The sequence below is a fragment of the Scyliorhinus torazame genome, chromosome 29 (assembly GCF_047496885.1).
Source record: "Scyliorhinus torazame isolate Kashiwa2021f chromosome 29, sScyTor2.1, whole genome shotgun sequence".
NCBI classification, from domain to species: domain Eukaryota; kingdom Metazoa; phylum Chordata; class Chondrichthyes; order Carcharhiniformes; family Scyliorhinidae; genus Scyliorhinus; species Scyliorhinus torazame.
In genome coordinates, this window is record NC_092735.1 from 28,197,063 (window position 1) to 28,215,783 (window position 18,721).

The 18,721-nt window shown below is 48.0% G+C and overlaps 1 protein-coding gene across 2 annotated transcripts; it reads right to left on the reverse strand.

Annotated features, from left to right (window-relative positions):
• Positions 1-370: 370 nt before the first annotated feature.
• Positions 371-18,320, reverse strand: LOC140403975 (serine/arginine-rich splicing factor 3-like). 2 transcript variants are annotated; one of them, XM_072492281.1, is made up of 5 exons: positions 18,223-18,320; positions 16,124-16,339; positions 14,659-14,802; positions 6,277-6,369; positions 371-3,336 (listed from the first exon to the last, which is right to left on the reverse strand). In XM_072492281.1, the coding sequence occupies exons 2-5, from the start codon at positions 16,330-16,332 to the stop codon at positions 3,309-3,311; spliced, it is 474 nt and encodes a 157-aa protein (XP_072348382.1). In that variant the 5' UTR covers positions 16,333-16,339; positions 18,223-18,320; the 3' UTR covers positions 371-3,308. The 2 variants fall into 2 exon arrangements, with proteins under 2 accessions (XP_072348382.1, XP_072348381.1); XM_072492280.1 differs by lacking the exon at positions 18,223-18,320 and adding an exon at positions 16,519-17,061.
• Between the last annotated feature and the right edge of the window lie 401 nt (positions 18,321-18,721).

Here is an 18,721-nt window from a genome sequence, read left to right on the forward strand (position 1 = left end):
GCCAGCAACGGCGCGGGTTCGATTCCCATACCGGCTGAGGTTATTCATGAAGGCCCCGCCCTCTCAACCTTGCCCCTCGCCTGAGGTGTGGTGATCCTCAGGTTAAATCACCACTAGTCAGCTCTCCCCCCCTCAAAAGGGGAAAGAAGGCAGGCTGTGGTCACCTGGGACTAATAACATTCTGCAAAATGTTTCTCTCCCTGCAAAACATTCAAGGCAGAAGTTCAGAGGCTGGGAGACTCGACGGTGGCTGTGTCTTCTCCTGGCTCTCTCTCTCTCCCCCCCTCTCCCCGCCCCCCCGGGGGCGCAGCTTTTGAATTAAAAAAAAACAGTTTAACAGGCTTGCGCATAAACATCCACAAACAATTCATTGAAAGACAGCTGGGATTTTAATAACTTTTTATGATCAAATCTGACAAACACAGAACAAAACAAAAACTGATATCAAAGCATCAATCCAGCTCATATCAAGTTCCTTTTGTTAAAAAAAGTATCAACAGTTTGGCTGTAGATGTCTAGTGACAGCAGGAGGGCTCTGCTATGCTGACGTCACAAAATAATTTCAACTGTACAATGAAGCACCGTCTCCTTGGCATGTGTCACACATCCGGGGGCCATCAGCAGTGCATTCTAATACTTACGCAGCAACTTAACCTGGCACTGGGTCCACAAAAAAAAAAGCAAGAATCTGACTAACCGAACAGCTTGTACAACAGCAAGAAAAGAAGCACTTGCAAATGTGCACCTGGACATCGCGACTCCTGCAAAGCTTTGCACAGTGAGGTTAAGTTGCCTCAGGGTAGGGGGCCTGTAAAAACATAAACAGTTCCCAAATACTTCTCCTTAACGAGGATTGGCGCAGCAAGTGTACCACTAATGCAGTTAAAACTCCCAAGTACCAAATGCAGACAATTTTTGCTTTAAAAATCCATTACTGCGATAAACATAATGAGGTAAACGCGGTGCTTAATAAGCAAAGTCGGAAAGAAGTGGGAGCAGAACTGGGAGGCTAACCGCTCCCATTTAATTATGTGTATAATCTAAAAATTGGCCCGCAGCAGTGAGCACATTGCAATACAACCGTCTTTTCCACCACTGCCTGGCTGCAGAAATTCTATCCTTCCAAACGTGCCACCCTTAGCCTGACGGTAAAATAACATTGACGGTTTGGGGGACAATTCATTTAAACTCCATTGTCAATGCATTGCCTGCGTAATGGCAGACCAGAGTGCAAAGTTTTGGAATGGCAATGAGAGACGAGCTGAGTCAGGGTTTTGGTGGCTTTGCCAACAATAAGCTATACAGATTGGGCTGGGGAATGTCAGAGTACGTTACTGCTAGAGCAACGCGGCAGGCTTTGTGCACATCTCTAGAACTGCCACTTAAAAATAGCCTATGCGGCATTGATAGATGTAATCCACAGTTGTGCACGGCTTCAGGAGCTGGGAAACAGACGCAAAACTCTAACGGAACTGCTGGAGTGGGCCTGGTCCGGTTGCTGAGAAAGGCTGCTTGGGAGTCCGGCCTGCTCGTCAGGATGTACTTAATTGGGTTCGCCGAGTAATCCCTGGGCCAGCTTCTCCTGCTGTCCAAGCACCAACTCAAGCAGAAAGATAACGGCAAGTGACCAGCGCTGAGGTGCAACATGTAGGAGCGCTTGCAGCCAAATGGTTGCCGTAAGCAACTGTTATCAAAATAAAATCCTACCACAGGCAATGGTACACCTGGTCAGCAATGGTTTTTACACTGCAGCGTCAGCAAGTTTAAAACATTTTTTTTTTTTTTTTTTTTTTTTTTTAAAGAGTACCCAATTTCTTTTTTTCAATTAAGGGGCCAAGCCACCTAGCCTGCACATCTTTGGGTTGTGGGGGTGAAACCCACGCAGACACGGGGAGAATGTGTAAACTCCACACGGACAGTGACCCAGGGCCAGCGTTAGTTGAAGGGACAACAAAAGATTTTGAGCAGAGCTCCTGAAGTTTTGGAAACCGCTGGGAAAATGAAGGCTGACGCATTGGCAACATCCGCCTCAGCTGGATGACAGGCTGTAGTGGTCAAACTGAACTATCTGTGCCTTCCACCTGCAAGTGTTCAGCACCCAATCTGGTCCACACCCAAGTCATGAGTAATTGTTCAAAGAAATCCTTTGCTGGAACGCCAGGGGAAGGCTACAAGTGAAGCAGATGTAACTTGTTGCTCAGACATCAGAGCCTTCACAGTGCCTCAATGGGCTGGCTGTCATTAATTTCACAGTAGTGGATTACTTTAGAGGACAGGGATTTTGCCTCAAGGATTTGGAATCAGCAGCATTTACCTGCTGCTACTGGTGCCTAACGGAAAAGAGGAAACCTCCATGCTTGCAAAAAAATAAAAAATAAAAATAAAACAAGGCTCCGAATGAGGACTTTGCCAGAGAAGGCACGACAGACAGGCAGCACACTACACTCTGGCTACCATACATAAAAACAGCAAAAATGTGGTCCCATTAGGCTTTTTGCCCATGAGCACTGTAACAAATGCCGACCAGTTCTACATCCATCAGTAAAGCTCTTTGCATCTATCCTCGTCAAGAATTGCACCAAGATCGACTATTAGATGAAGGTTCTCTAATCAATCCTTCTCCCAGCCCCAATACCATCAGTTGCCCCACTGCCCAAAGCACAACATTCCCGCCTTACTGAGCTCAACAGACAGATCTGACAATGGCACATTCTTCACTTCCTCTCAATTGAAAGCCGCTTCGCCCTCTTACAAACTCAGACCTAAAAGGGTTAGATGCAAAGAAACAGGGTAGCCGAAAAACATTTAGTACGTTAAGGAGTTACGTCTTGCTGAAAACACCCTATTTCCAGTTACAGTAACCTTCTGCTACACTGTAATATGTCAAATAGCAAAAGGACAGGGAGTCTGTGTGAAACACCAGCGAGATCATTGGGCATGTAAAAGAAACAAGTTACTGAATAACTGACAAATCAACAAGTAGAGGTTTTGTTACTGTTCAAACACGGTCAGAATCCCTCACTGGAGGGTAGTTGCATTTCTCAGAGATTTGTGTGTCACAAGTTTTTTTTTGTCTTTGCTTTTTTAAAAAAAATCTTCTCAAAAATTGTGGAGCTGCTAACTGAAGCTCATCCTTCCAACCAGAATAAAACAAAACTACAGTCCCCTCTCCCCCACAAAGAAATCACAAAGCCCCCCACCCCCCCCGCTGCTTTTCAATCTTCACCGGCTGTAGAATTGCAGGAGGAGCATAGGCATTCTTCATTGCCGAGGAGCTGTGAAGAGGAGGGCCGTCTCCATCACAGACACTACTTCCTCTCTATGGACCGGGAGCGACTGTAGGGAGAGAAAAAAGGAATCAGTCACAACGGTGAAAACAAAGACAAAATGGAGTTGAAGAGTTTGCTTTAAAACACCACCTTGACATAATAACAGGATTTCTTGAATCTCAGAATTTACAGTGCAGGAGACCATTCAGTCCATCAAGTCTGCCCCAGCCCTTGGAAAGAGCACCCTACTTAAGCCCCATGCCTCCACCCTGTCCCCGTAATCCAATAACCCCACCCAACCTTTTGGATACTATGGGGCAATTTAGCATGGCCAATCCACCTAACCCGCACATCTTTGGACTGTGGGAGGAAACCGGAGCACCTGGAGGAAACTCACGCATACACGGGGAGAAAGTGCAAACCCCACACAGTCGCCGAAGGCTGTAATTGAACCCGGGACTGTGAGGCAGCATTGCTAACCACTGCGCCACCATTTGAACTTTTGAGAGCATTACCGGAGTCCCCAGGTATTACCATCTTCTAGTTCTGTGGGGTGCTGGAGGATCCCAAGCTAGTTTGTTGCTGAATGGGTTTCAAGATTGCACATACTGCAAGGTGGTTCTCTTGGCTTCTAATCGTTGACTGGTACACTGATGGGATTGCAATAGGTTGAGTGTTGTATAGTACGATAGTGGTACTTAGTCGTTGGTGGCAACTCTCAGCTCCCATGGCCATGATTGCATTCAGCTCAATTTAAGACCATGCTGTTAGTAATTCGGGGACACATTCAACAGAGCCAAACTTCCAATTTCACAGACACGTCTGACAAAATCTGGCACCGCGCCACACAAGGTATTGGGTGACCAAAAGCCTGAACAGACAGCTAGGTTTTAAGCCTTAGGGGCTGGAGAGCTGAAGGCAAGGCTGACAACAGCAGAGGAAAGAAAGCCAGGGTTGGACAAAAGACCCGGGGAAGTGTTACTCCTCCTTCTGGGAACAGGGTGGCACAGTCAGGCTCTCGGGATCTGGTCAGTAAACAGTCAACCCAGTTTTGAGGCAACAGTGCCGCTAATCTGTGCTTATAAACAAAGAGTGGCACCCTCCCGCTTCTGCTCCATTCCACCTCTATAGTTGGAAGATGCCCAGGACTGCGACCACATGGGACTGGTTGGCAGGATGTTCTTTGTAAACATAACCGTATAATTTTCACACTGCAGCAGAACTAAACTCTTAATTTCCCTCAATTGTTTTTAATTACAGGTCCCTGTTACCATTTGTTCATCGGCATGCACTTAGCTGCTTGTTGTGACAGCCCCTCTGCAAGCTACTCATCAGCAGCAAATTGCTCAACAATTACAGCAAACAAGAGTTCAGTCTTCCACGGGATCACACCCTGCAAAAATATACACCCCCAGGGTCCCTCTCAACCCCCCCTATGCCACGTGGGTTTTGAGAAATACAATGCTAGTCACTCTGTGTGTAATTTTAATTAAGAGTCAGGGTGGCACGGGAATACACTTCACATGGCTGCAAAATCTTTTCAGACTGACACACCACCATGGTCATCTGTGTTGACAAATGCATCTCGGATAGTCAGTGATGGTCTGATGCAGGGCGCTACATGCCTGCACACAATAACAGCAATTTCCCCATTGCAAGTAGCTCAGAAGTGGAGGTGGAAGGTCATCTCCAAACACTCAATAGTTGTCAGGTTCACAGGAACCAAGTGGAGGCCCGAGAACAAGTCACCTAACTTTTCTTCGACAACAGGGTGGTGATGGAGACAGTGGAAGTGGGAGGCGAGAACATGGATGTATTTTTTTTAATTTCAAAAACACAACGAAGAGATCATTTTACTCCACAAGGTGTCTGAATAAATTTAAACTCGTAAGGATTGAACTGGATTGGATTCCATGCATACGTGGGCTGGAACAGGAGTTATTTTAACTCCTTCCACTGGGTTCTCGAGTCAGCTGCAGTTGATGCCAACCCAGGTAGGCGCAGTTTTAAGCGTGGCCTCCCTCTTCACAGGAGGCAAAGTGCTGCATGGCGTTAGCGCAGCCATCGCAAACATTGCAGCCCGAGTAGCGTCAAGTTAACTCTTTTTATTAAAGGGAAGCGATCTCCTTTTGATGTTTGCAATCGCAGCCTCCCTGCTCGGGAGTTTCTAAACCTCCCGCTCGGGAGTCTCTTCCCCTTCATCCAGGTCTGTCACCCAGAACAAGCCACGGAGCTGCAAACGCAATTGCGCGACCAGCATGGGGTGGATCAGAGGACTCTCCCACCCTCCCGATCCCGGTAAACTGCAGCGAGTCCACGCCCTGACTGCCTGCCAGCTCCGGGACTCGGAAACTGGACGAAGGGCTTCAGGATCCGCATAAGGTCCAACTGGCACTGTCAGCTCCTGCAAATGACATCACTGCTTTCTGCGCAAGCAGGTATTGCATGGCAGGAGACGCAAGTGCCTTTTGTTGGTCTCTGCCTCTCCCTCTTCTGAGGGACCCTATAGTGATGTCCACTTCTGCATATTCTGGCAGTTTCACAGCACTGCAGCCAAGCTGCCATTCTTCATTGGTGTGCCTATACAAGGAGTGTATGTCACAGCCGGTACTCCAATGTGCAAACATGTTCCAGTGCGGGCTACTGGATAGTGATAAAGGCAAAGGCCCGACTGATTTTTTTATTCTCCCCCGGTCAAAAAAAATGCTGAGGTAAATTCTAAGACTTTATTAATTATAGTTTATGCAGAAGGTTCAAGGGGATAAATGAGCATTGTGTTAGGAATAAGACAGCAACAAGGGGAGCAGGTTACACTGCTCCCTTTGTTGCTGGCCCTTATGTACTTGGCTGTGTTGACTGGACCAATCCCGTTCTCAATGCAGAGCAAACTAGGAATCAAGTCAAAGGAACCTTGTGGTTTATATGGTTCAATATTGTACCAGAGTGTTTGTCCGTTGAACATCCCGGGGAAGGAACCTGCACCAAGCCACCTAGCAATGTAACTAACCTGTGCGACCTGGAGAAAGATCTTGATGGCTCGCGCCTTTCTCTATCCCGAGAAATGGAACGCTCACGACGCCGATTCTCCCTGGAGCGAGACCTGTTGTGGAGCACACAGTACATGGTTAAAACAAAAGCACAGGCCGCCCGTTGCCACGTGCCAGAAATCCCGTTACTCAGGGGCGATAACATGGTGGGAGCTTATAAAACATGGGCGGAAAATCCCTCAGGACTGAAAAATATGAATGCCTAGGGTACAGCGCAGAGTTACGCAGCATTCCGTTTTACTACAACGAAATGTTGTTGGTGCACTCTCTGGTCTGCAAACATGTGCAGAGATGAGCAATTAAAAATGAAGAACATTTGGTTGGACTCATCGCACAGGGATGCACTATATCTTTTAAAAGTACAGAACTTGCGGGCGGGCGGGAGGGGGGAAACTCACTGGTGATATTTCCAGCTCAAACTGCCCCTCTGGCTAACCGTGGTTAGAGACCACCATTTTGAAAACTGAATCGAAGGGAAATGTAGTTCTTATTCCAGGAAAGAGCACTACCACCTTGGCACTGTACACGATTCTACTTGCATTAAATAAATATATTCTGGGGTAACAGCTCTCTTGGATGAGGTAAATTAATCTCAATTGCCCTCCCCTGTTACACTTGCAACAAAGCCCAGTGCCTGGTGTAGTCATTGGGAGCTCTGGACAGGCCAGTAACCACTTGAGCCAGTACATTATTCCGAAACAATTTCTCCTGGACCTATGCTGTCCTTCCTAAACTATAGAGCCCTCACTGCCAATCAACTCACCAGATATATAAGGGACCCCTGCAACCTACATAAGGGAGCCCTGTTGCTATCTGATTGTTAACTCAATGATCACTTACCCTCTAACATTCCTCCTAAACCCGAATGAATACCATCCTACACTCTTGTCCCTCATTGCTATTTCCTCAACAACAATTCTTACGCTACCTCATTCAGTGCCAGCTCAGTGGGGGAGCTTTTCCTTCTCTCGCAATTCTCAGGCTTTACAAGAACCAAGTTGGGTATCACCTATCGGGGAATTTAAGATGAAAGTTCGATAAAAGAGCGACGTGAATGATCACTTTTCGGAATTTCAACTTTCTGCCCTATTTGAGCACAGAACACTGGATTTTACTAACACTAATGCTATTGTTACAGCTCCATTTAACATATGAGCAATTCTGCCCGACTGAGCCCATGAAACGCTAAATCTTTGATTTTGAAACAGAGAAAGGTGCATCACTCTTTCCTTTCCCCATATTAGTTCAAATAAAAGTCGTGGGATCAAGTGGTCAACTGGCCATTTCTGATCAAAGTAATTTTTCACCATGACTACGAGCATCTGGAAGCAGTGCTCATACTACACTCAACGCGTTTGGTTTGGCAGTGGCCCACAAGGATTATTTCCAGAATCAAGGTTAGATTGCCTTTACAGAGAGTTGGACATCTCCAAACGTAGATTCACGCCCAACTATTTAAGCAATTAATGGGGTCTGAAGTCATTTTCACCACAACAAACAATATTAAGCAACTTTAAACAAATCAACTTGTTTGGATTAAGACAGCGTAGCGACTGCTGTGCCCAAAGTGTGCCTGTAAGCTCAGCAATAATCGGCACTGGCAGAAGTCACAGGGAAATCAATGAGTTGGACCACACTGCCCTCCTGGCTGAAGGACTCATTTTAAAATAAAGCCAATCGCAAGGTCTGGACTGTGAAGCAAGGCTGCACTGACTAATTTGGTTTAGGACAGAGTCCCATTACAAAAAAGATCCATTGAAAAGTAGATGTTGCTTGCCTGGCGGAAGTGCATCGTCATCCCAGCTTCCCAATGGCTAAACACATCTCAGGATTTCACAGGTTATTGGAATAGGTTCATGGGAGCTGGGATGTAATCAGGCAGATCAAAAAGGGTGGGGGAAGACACAGGCAAAGCCAATGGTAGTCAATGTTTGTTATCTGCTGGGACTATGGGTTCAAATGCCAACCTCAGTGGCATTTCATAGAATCTCTACTGTGCAGGAGGCCACTCGGCCCATTGAGTCTGCACCATTGAAGAGGGCCCTATCCCAATAACCCCCTTTTTCTTAAATTTAGAGTGCCCAGTTCTTTTTTTTCTAATTAAGGGGCAATTTAGCATGGCCAATCCACCTACCCAGCACATCTTTGGATTGTGCGGGTGAGACCCACGCAGACACAGGGAGAATGTGCAAACGCCACACAGACCGAGGCTGGAATTAAACCTGGGTCCCTGGCGCTGTCAGGTAGCCATGCTGACCAATGTGCCACTGTGCATCTCTGCATCCTCCTCACAGCTCACCCTCACACCCAACTTTCTATCATCTGCATATTTGCAGATAATACATTTAGTTCCCTCATCCAAATCATTAATATATAATGTGAACAGTTGGGGGTCCTAGGATTGATCCCTACGTTACCCCACGAGTCACTGCCTGCCAACCGCAAAAAAGACGCATTTATTCCAACTCTATGCTTCCCGTCTGCTAACCAGCTTTCCATTCATCTCAAGACACTACCCGCAATCCAATGCACTTCGACATTACATATTTACACACTTTGCTCATGCAGAAGAATCGTCAATCCTAGCCCAGTTACAATACCCATGGGGTTCTCCCGAATGCTGCAAACACACTGCTCTACCAAGTGAAGAGATGCATGTGCAGCCCCTCAAATACGCAGCACCTCACTTCATGCAACCGGCATAGGGCCAGGTGCTATCTCCAAAAGGTAGGGGAAAGCAAAGGCTACAGGATGATAGAATTTACAGTGTAGAAGGAGGCCATTTGGCCCATCGAGTCTACATCGGCCCCTGAAAGAGCACCCTACCCAAGCACACACTTCCACTCTATTCCCGTAACCCCAGCTAACCTTTGAACACTTCAGGGCAATTCAGCGTGACCAATTCACCTAACCCGCACATCTTTGGACTGTGGGAGGAAACCGGAGCACCCGGAGGAAACCCACGCAGACACGGGGAGGACAGTAACAAGGGTTTTCCGCCTGATAAATAGAAATGGGGATAATCGATAATTGCCTGGCATTTATTTCCTACCCATTTCATTTTGTTGATGGAGGGAGGAGAAGGAAAACAGAATCCCAGCTGAAGAACATTTCACAGCCGGTTAGCTGATAGACTCAGGGTTAGATCTGGCCAGGGGCCATGGGGTGGGGGGGGGGAAGCAAAGGGTCTCCAGAGCCGCTGAGTCGCCTTGCACTGTTTCTCTCGAGACTGGTTATTGCAGTGGTTTAGGAGTGTCTAAATTGGTGCCAGAAACACAAACTAAACCACCTGGGTAAGTTGAAAGTCAAATAAAAAGAAAATGGAAACGCATGGCGGGTCTACCTAAGAGATGTTAGATTCTTGGGTGCACGGCCTGCACAGAAATTGAATTTCTCTCCTGCACTTCACAGTCAGAGTTCAGCATCAAAGAAATAACTTCACATTCCAGAAACTGCGGGCAATGAGTCCATCACTACCAACAGGTGGGACGGAGGCGTGTAAGACCCAGGGTGGGGAGGTTTAAAAAAAAAAAAAAAAAAAAAAAAATCGCTAAGAATTTTTTTTTTTAAATGGCGACGGGAAGAACGCAGATCGAATTCTCTAACGGAAACATAAAAAGCAGATAAAACTTACGAGAACAGTCAACATTATAGCAAATCAACAGCCGTCTGCGGGGCGTGGCATATGGCGACGGTGGTGTGGGGAGGGCCCTGACAAGCTGGATTCATGCACAATGCATAGTGTAGAATTAAAAAAATAAAAATTGGTATTAATTTATCTGCTGTGCATTGGCACGGAGACCAATCGAAGCAGCCCCTGTTAGAGTGCGTTGATACCAGATTACTGCCGGTGCAGGCCTTGGGATTGCAACGGCTGACGGACAACCACACACCCCACTGACGGGTCGAGAGGATTTCGGATGGTTATATTTTTTTTTTTTCCCCCGTTGGCTGTTTTTGGTCGTTATGGCTGCCAGCAGAAACAGTAGAGGAGGGACGGTTGTTTTAAACAGCGTGCTGGGGTACGCAGGAAAGGACCCAAACTTGCCGGTCGAGCGGTTGGTCATTCGGTTGCACACGCTCACAGACACACGTGAATGCCGGACATTTGCAGTGTGAGCCGTTGTTTAGATTGGGGCGCGCTGATCCCCCTGATGTAGACACAACCAGTTGATTGGCTAATGCAGATTCGGAGTGGTGGACGCTCTCAGAAAGGGGGGTAGGGGGTGAGTGCGTGGGTTTCAACTGCACATTTCATCAAAAGAAAACAAAAATGCACAGAAATACCAGTTACTATCTAACCAAGTACGGCAGAACTTCATTTCATTTAACTTTTAAAATACATGCATCAGTATTCGGTATCATCCAACACCGATTTAAAACCAGAAAAAGAGATTCTAATGGATCAGTTTTGTCACAGTATCGAGTGTTGAGTCGAAACAGATTGTCTATTCCGACTTTCAATGATGCTTCTAACTTCATCTCATTCCCCCCTCCCCACCCTTTTGGGATTTCCTGCACTGCTCCGTATTACTTGAGGCAGTCACAAAGCCAGATTGGATGACCATGTTCGTACTGGCAAGTTGATCGCCTGAACATTTATCTACAGATTGCCACAAGGCAAGTTTCGAAGCAACAACATGAAGCCTGTCGCAGCCTGGTTCGACTCAGCACTGATATAAAAAGTTACACGAACACAATAGATGTCAGGACAAATTCCTTTGTGGTTCTCAAAGGCCACCTTGGGACTGACTGGGAACCATGAGGCCAGCTCTCAACCCAAGGAGAAACAAAAGTTTTTTTTAAAAACTCTTTGGAACATGTTCCATATTAAAACCCAAGTGAGCCAGATTTTCATTGAAGTCAAATCCCACCGGGGGATGGGGGGGGGGGGGGGGGGGGGGGGGGCTGGAAGTTGAACCCAGAGCCTTACCCCTGCGTCTCTGGATTACGAGCTCAGTGATGATACCATTACGCCACTGCCTCCCCACCCCAAGTGAGCCCAGAATGTCCCAAGTATGATCTTTGATCTGGATGGTAGCAGAGTGGTTAGCACCAGAGCGCCAGGGTCCAATCCCTCTGGTACCCGAACAGGTGCCGGGATGTGGCGGCTAGGGGATTTTCACGGTAACTTCATTGGAGTGCTAATGTCAGCCTACTTGTGACAGTAAAGATTATTTTTTTTTAAAAAATGGTCTCAGCTGGGTGAGATAAAGCCCTCCACTGGCGTTATTACTCTGGGTGAAAGTGGAGCGAATTTTCTGCCCTTAGATCATTATCCAGCAACCTTTGCTGATTGTAGCTCGATCAGTTGCAACCGTGGTGCACGTCATGGGTCAAATATACAAGAGAGCGTTGAGCAAGGGAGCCCATAGTCAGCATTCTGGGAGCAGTCACTGAGAAATAGTGTGTGGGATTGTGGCCTCTGATAAAAAGTTTTTAGCAACATTGTCTTGCAAGATTCCAAACTTCTACAAAGGATTTGTTCACAGAAAATATAAAAAGCCCTGAAATATTTCTGCATGAAAAACAGTGTAACAAGTTACACAACCGTAGATAAGCTTGCACAGCTCTCTGATTTAGATAATGTAGAATGCAGAACCCTTTTAGCCAACAAAAGCACAAGTGTTAATTCAGCTGAAAGGTCCCACAGAGAAGCATCAGCCTCACATTTGTGCAACATTTCAGCTGCTCATATTTTAACAGTAGATCACATCACTAAAAGTCTAGAGCCATATCCTTAAACGGCCAAACCACAAGACCCAAGATTTCCTAAAGAAAATACAATTGTTATCTTAATAACACATTGAAGAATGCAGCTGCTGGATCTCCTCTTCCCTCACTGTCCTGTTGCAAGCGGAGACAAATGAGAAAAATTAGAGAGAAAACTGGCGTAACTTGGCAGAGGTAACCGGCAATGTGGCAAGATGTACAGCTGTATCGGTTTGTAGACGTGGCTCAAGGAAATGGGACGATCAATGCCCAGGTGAACAATTCCAGCTTCCCAAAAACTTTAAAACTGTAGTTTGATGAGGATAAGGTGCCCTCTTCAAAACCCCCATTTCTCTATGTATTACTAAAAAGAAAGCCCCGAGGGTAGAATAAGGACTGCACCAGGGTGAATCGGAAATGCACCCGTCTAGACAGGAGTAGGGGGCTAGCAGAGGAGGACCACAATTCCACAACCTCGCTATGGCCTACTCTGCAACAGTGTCCGAAATCTGGCATGGTGCCTCTGGACTAATACTCGCTACACGAGGAAACAGGCCCAAAAGAAAAAATAAACATCACCACAAACAGAAATTGAGATAAGGTAAAAGGCCAGGCTTCAAGTGAAGATGGGATTATCTTAAATGGAAGTTATGTTTCTCTCGTATACCCGAGAAATACGCAGCAAGGTGGGTCATTCACTCTCAAGGCTGTCTCAGTGTTGGGCCAAAATCAGCTCCTTGCAGATTTACCTCTGCAGAATAAAGCTGGCATCTGGGGGGTGGGGGGACTAAACCAATTCTCACAACTACACAAGACCTAACGTACCATTTTTTGGGGGGGTCAATTTCCCCCCATTCCTTTTAATCTCATGGGCACAAGCCCCATTAATTTCACTCAAATTGAATTTGCAACACCCTGAAAAAGCTGAAATCACTTGAGGTATATTCTACGCCAGAAGCAGTATCGCCTGGTGACCAAGTCATTTGATCTGGATTAGAAGTGGGAGAATCAATGACTCTTCCTCTTGTATAAACATCATTATGTCAATAAAACAAAGTGCAGCAACAGTAAACGCTGGCACAATACAACAGAACTGCTATACAGCTTATAATATAAAACACAAGAGAGCAACTTCCAGCCAATAATCTCATCTCAAGGTTCCAATGGCAAATAATTAACCGACTTTCCCTGAGATTTATGATTCTGAACGCTTGTTGCCTTGAATTGTTCCAGGGATGTTTCTTACGGAGAGTGTTCAAATTCAGCCCGAGCCTGTTAATGACAGAATCAGAGTGCAGAAGGAGGCCATTCGGCCCATTGAGTCTGCACAGCCTCTCTGAAAGAGCATTCTATCTCGCACCACTCCCCTATCATATCCCCCGTCACCGTGTATTCTTGTGTCTCGGATAGTTAATGCCATCTATTGTCCCAATAACTCCATTCAAACAAACGTTTTAAAAATATTAGGGTGAATGGGCCACTGCCAGGGTGCTTCAGACCTCTCCCAAAGCTTCAAATGGCCTCCATTTGCAAAAACATGTTTGCTGTAAGCCTTTGGAATCCTTCACTGGTACTGCAATCCTTTACTGCACTTTCTGCAACGTACTATTCAAGGTACCAGCCTCCCCGAACATGCGCCGGAATGTGGCGACTAGTGGCCTTTCACAGTAACTTCATTTGAAGCCTACTTGTGACAATAAGCCATTTTCATTTCATTTCAAGGTGCTCAATAGCATCTGTTTCAACTGGAATGCTGTTGAGGTGTTAAGGCATTCTCGGTTTAAGTTTTTTTTTAAAAAAGGTTGCGGGGGGGGGGGTGCAATTGGAATAAAAATCGGAAAAATGAGTCATTCCATTACAACTTAGGGTGAGCCAGGTCAGCAAGTGGCACATCCAGGGTCCCTTCAAGAATTCCATGGCCAATTCACAGGGTCCCAAAGCTAGAGGTCGTACTAGTTCTTCACTATGCACACGTGGCAAGTTTCAATACAAATGATCCCATGTCATTAAAAGTAATTGTCTCTCTAGCGTCTTCCTGTACTACGCAACCAGACACTGGAAGAGGCTTGATTGCCTCAAAGTTGAGGTGGATTCAGTGAGGGTGTGAAACAGCTGTAACAGGGACTGTTGGACATTAAAGCAATGTAGCAGTACATCACTGCATGCAACGGAAAAAGGGGGTTACTGCATTTACAAAGCATAGCAGCGGCTTGCAGGATTTATTTTCTTAATGGAAGCATAGTAATTAAAGTAATGCTCAGAGTATCTGAAATTCAAAGTTTCTGACCACTCTTCACCCAACATAAAGTCGAAGATCCCAAAGATATGCAGACTGTAAAGCAAAGGCGTGTGCTGCCGATACATGTGTGTGGGTATACTGACCAGGATGGCAGTATCGAAATATTCAGATCTCAAGATAGTATTGCAAAATAGTCCCTTTGGTTTTTCAATACCGCAGTTATGTGATTCTGTCCCAGGCGATTTCTTAATTTCAGTGCCCACAACCCCACCTTCTGCAGCTCTGATATGGGCTCCTGCCCAACCCTGTCCCCATTCCATACATATCCATCAGACGGGAGCAGGAAAGGGGTAAAGAAAAAGTTGGTTAACGTCAATGGGTCCACTCTCACCTTGAGTAGCGTCTACGTTGTGGGCTGCGATGGCGATATTCATCGTAACGTGGCCGTCTTGTCCAGGGTGGTGGTGGCCCACGATAGCGCTTCCTCCTTTCACCAGAGGACAGCTCCACTCGGACACGAACTCCACACAATGTTCTGCAATTGAGAGATTAGCGTTAATTGCAACCGGAGCTACGAGAATTGGGGGCGGGGGGTAATATTCTGGTTTCTCCAGTGCCGCTGAACGTCAGCATGATGGAGCACTCACCAATTCTCAAGTGTTTGGCAGTGTAACTGCACTTTGACCACATGGGGTGGTCCAAATTCCACTACTGACAAATTCAGATGGTTGGGGCATCCTAGTAGGTGAAGGCGCTGGCTTGTGTAGCACGAAGCCACACAAAGTAGAAGTTTCTTGGTTTGAGTTTCAATCTGTGCACTGTTTGCTCACCTCAGCCAGAGCTGCAGCTGGACAACAAATGGGTTTAATGCTTGCGGGCTGCACAGGGAAGGTATTACTCCTAGATTGCTACTGGTGGCATCGGCTGCAAAGTAGAGCTGCGTGGATGCTAGATGAGAACAGGAACCAAGGTGGAGTAGCCTAACGCTCTGTGTTCAGGTTCATACATAAGGATAGCCACTTAGGTGAGGTACTGGAGGGCGCCCAGCACTAATGGCAGCATTTGACACAAATCACTTATCTGGAAGGGACAAGGGAAAGCGAAATAGAGAAGAGTTAAATTCTAAGCACAGAAAAAATATCGTACTGAATTTCTACCAACTGCTGTTCAACAATAAATCGACAGAAGTGTTCACCAATCACACCCAGACTAAACATTTAAAGGTAAACTCAAGCATTAGGGCAGAGGCACGGCCACAGTCGCTAGTTCCTGCTTGCCTCACCAGAGGATTTTCATCATTTCCAGCAGAATGTTTGCACCCATTCTGCCTGCGACCAGCAATTTCAAAGCATGAATTATCAGAGCAAGGGAGATTTAAGAAACATGAACACACACAGAAATTCCTTCAGGATTTTAGATCCCGCAGTTAAGTTTGCTGTTGGTATAATTCACACAAACTGCTACAATTTTACATTCCTATCTCCAGATACTGAAGTAACTAGATAGTGTCTGAAGGCTCCATAACCGGGAGTGGCAGAATCAGGAATTTTGTATTTAAATCTTGAAAGTAAATAAAGTCGCCACAGTGCCAGGTGACCATAGGCTGCTTTCCCCTTTGAGGGGGGAGAGCTGATTGTTGGTGATTTAACCGGAGAATCACCACACCTCAGGTGAGGGGCAAGTTTGAGAATGTGGGGCCTTCATGAATAACCTCAGCCAGTACGGGAATCGAACCCGCGCTACTGGCCTCGCTCAGCATCATGAACCAGCTGTCCAGCCCACTGAGCTGAACCGGCCCCACCTTTAGGAGTACAGATAGAAAAGATGCTTTACCCCCACGCACACGCTTGCAATACCTGCCATCCAACTCTCGTACGGCATCCGCTGCATCACGGGGATCCTCGAATTCGACAAACGCAAAGCCAGGCGGGTTCCGCGCAACCCAGACGTTGCGTAGAGGCCCGTAGTAGCTGAATGAGCGTTCCAGCTCAGTCTTGTTTCCATTGGTCCCGAGGTCACCCACGTAGACCTTGCAGTCGAGCGGACATGAATCACGGCGCATCATTGCTCGGCTGTTAATTTTTTTTTTTAATGCAAGAAGGGAGGAGAACAGAATGAATCCAACATCAGGAGGCACACCCCCTTACATTGAACTGCCCATAAAGGACTTTCATTGTTCAAGTAGAGCATTGATACATTTTAATGCATCGCAACAAATTGGTTTTCAATAAATAGAAACAAGTCAACGTACTTGAATATTCTCAGAAAAGCTTCCAACATTTACTTAAGATTGAGGGCTGAAGTGAGTCAGCCCATTTTTACTTCATGCCTGAATTTCTCAAGACCCTTTCCAACTGTCAATTTGGCAAAACCTTGGTCGAAACCCCCTCAGCTGCACAATTAACATAATTTCACCCCCCCCCCATATTGCAGTTAATTTGAGGCACAGCGGGACTGTTACATCCGCTGAGACGGACCACGTAATTTGTGTCTATGACTGCAGCTTTATAGCATCAGAACAGATTGCATTAAAACTTCAGAGCTTGCATAATCGCACTTCCATGAAACATGCTGTGCCCATTGTGCGGAAATAATGGTTTGATGGTTTCAAACTTTAATTTTTCTGTGCACAGCACTTGGAGAGAAGGAAAATCGCATAAATTTAAAAGCAGAAAACTACAGATGCTGGAGACCGAGATGAAAAAAATTGCTGGAAAACTCAGCAGGTCGGGCAGCATCTGCGGAGAGTGTCAATGGTTTGAAACGGCATGACTCTCCATCGGAACGGCAAATTTGGTTAATGTGGATTTAAACTCAAGGAAGGACGGGGGGGGGGGGGGGGGGGGGAGAGTAGAGGGGAGGGTGGGTAGGGGAGAGGGTAAAGAGGAAGGGAGTGGGGGGGGGGTCGGGGAGGGGGTAGAGAGGGAGGGATCGGGTAAGGAGGGAGGAATCGAGGAGGGGGAAAAGAGGGAGAGATTGGGGCACTGGGTAATTGGGGGTAAAAAGGGAGGGGATGGGGAAGGTGAAAGGAGGGTGAGGGGAAAGGAGGGGGACATCGAGGGAGGGGGTAAAGAGGGACGGTTCGGGGGAGGGAGTAAGGAGCTGGGATCGGGGGAGGGGGTAAATAGAGGGGCATCGGGGGAGGGGGTGAAGAGGGGGGCATCGGGGGAGGGGGTAAAGAGGGGGGCATCGGGGGAGGGGGGTGAAGAGGGGGGCATCAGGGGAGGGGGTGATCGGGGGAGGGGGTAAAGAGGGGGGCATCGGGGGAGGGGGTAAAGAGGGGGGCATCGGGGAGGGGAAAAGGGGGGGCATCGGGGGAGGGGGTAAAGAGGGGGGCATCGGGGAGGGGGCAAAGGGGGGCATCGGGGAGGGGGCAAAGGGGGGGCATCGGGGAGGGGGCAAAGAGGGGGGCATCGGGGGAGGGGGCAAAGAGGGGGGCATCAGGGGAGGGGGTGATCGGGGGAGGGGGTAAAGAGGGGGGCATCGGGGGAGGGGGTAAAGAGGGGGGCATCGGGGAGGGGAAAAGGGGGGGCATCGGGGGAGGGGGTAAAGAGGGGGGCATCGGGGAGGGGGCAAAGGGGGGCATCGGGGAGGGGGCAAAGGGGGGGCATCGGGGAGGGGGCAAAGAGGGGGGCATCGGGGGAGGGGGCAAAGAGGGGGGCATCGGGGGAGGGGGCAAAGAGGGGGGCATCGGGGGAGGGGGCAAAGAGGGGGGCATCGGGGGGGGCAAAGAGGGGGGCATCGGGGAGGGGGTAAAGAGGGGGGCATCGGGGGAGGGGGTAAAGAGGGGGGCATCGGGGGAAATCGGAGGTAAAGAAGGATCGGGAGGGGGTTATTTTCCTCTCGCTCTTCTCAGTGAATATCCCCTCTCTCCCCTTGCTTCTCGCTCCCTCTTTCTCTCCCCCCCCCCTTCCCTTTCTCCTTCTCCCTCTCTCCTTCCCTCGCTCCCTCTTACCGGTTGCTCCTCTCCGCTTCACCTCCTCGCTACCAGAAAATGGCGGCCCAGACCCGCCCCCACGCTGATTGACGGCCTCCGCGGCCAATCGGGCGCCCGCAGCTTCTGACCGACAACGGGACTGACCAATAACGCTCAATTTTCTTTCAAACGAACCAATAGACCTTCGCCCCGCCCTCCCCCCTGGTGGAAGGACAGCCGCCTGAGCCAATCATCCGCCGGAACCGCGACGCCCCTGCTTCGCCTCCTGACCAATGGCAAGGGCGGCTGGCGGAGGACGCGGGGTTTCGGCCTCGCTTGTTCGCCGCGCGATGGAAGCGGTTACATCAACGAGGTGCCGGAGGCGGCAGGAGGGGACTCGGTGTGTTGTCAGCTGAGCGCCATCCGGCCGCAGCGCCACCAGCGGCCCGGAGTCTAAACTGCTGATCAAGCCAAGAGGGAAATTGGTACACTGGACCAATCCCTTCAACTGAGATGAGGAGGAACTACTTCTTGCAGA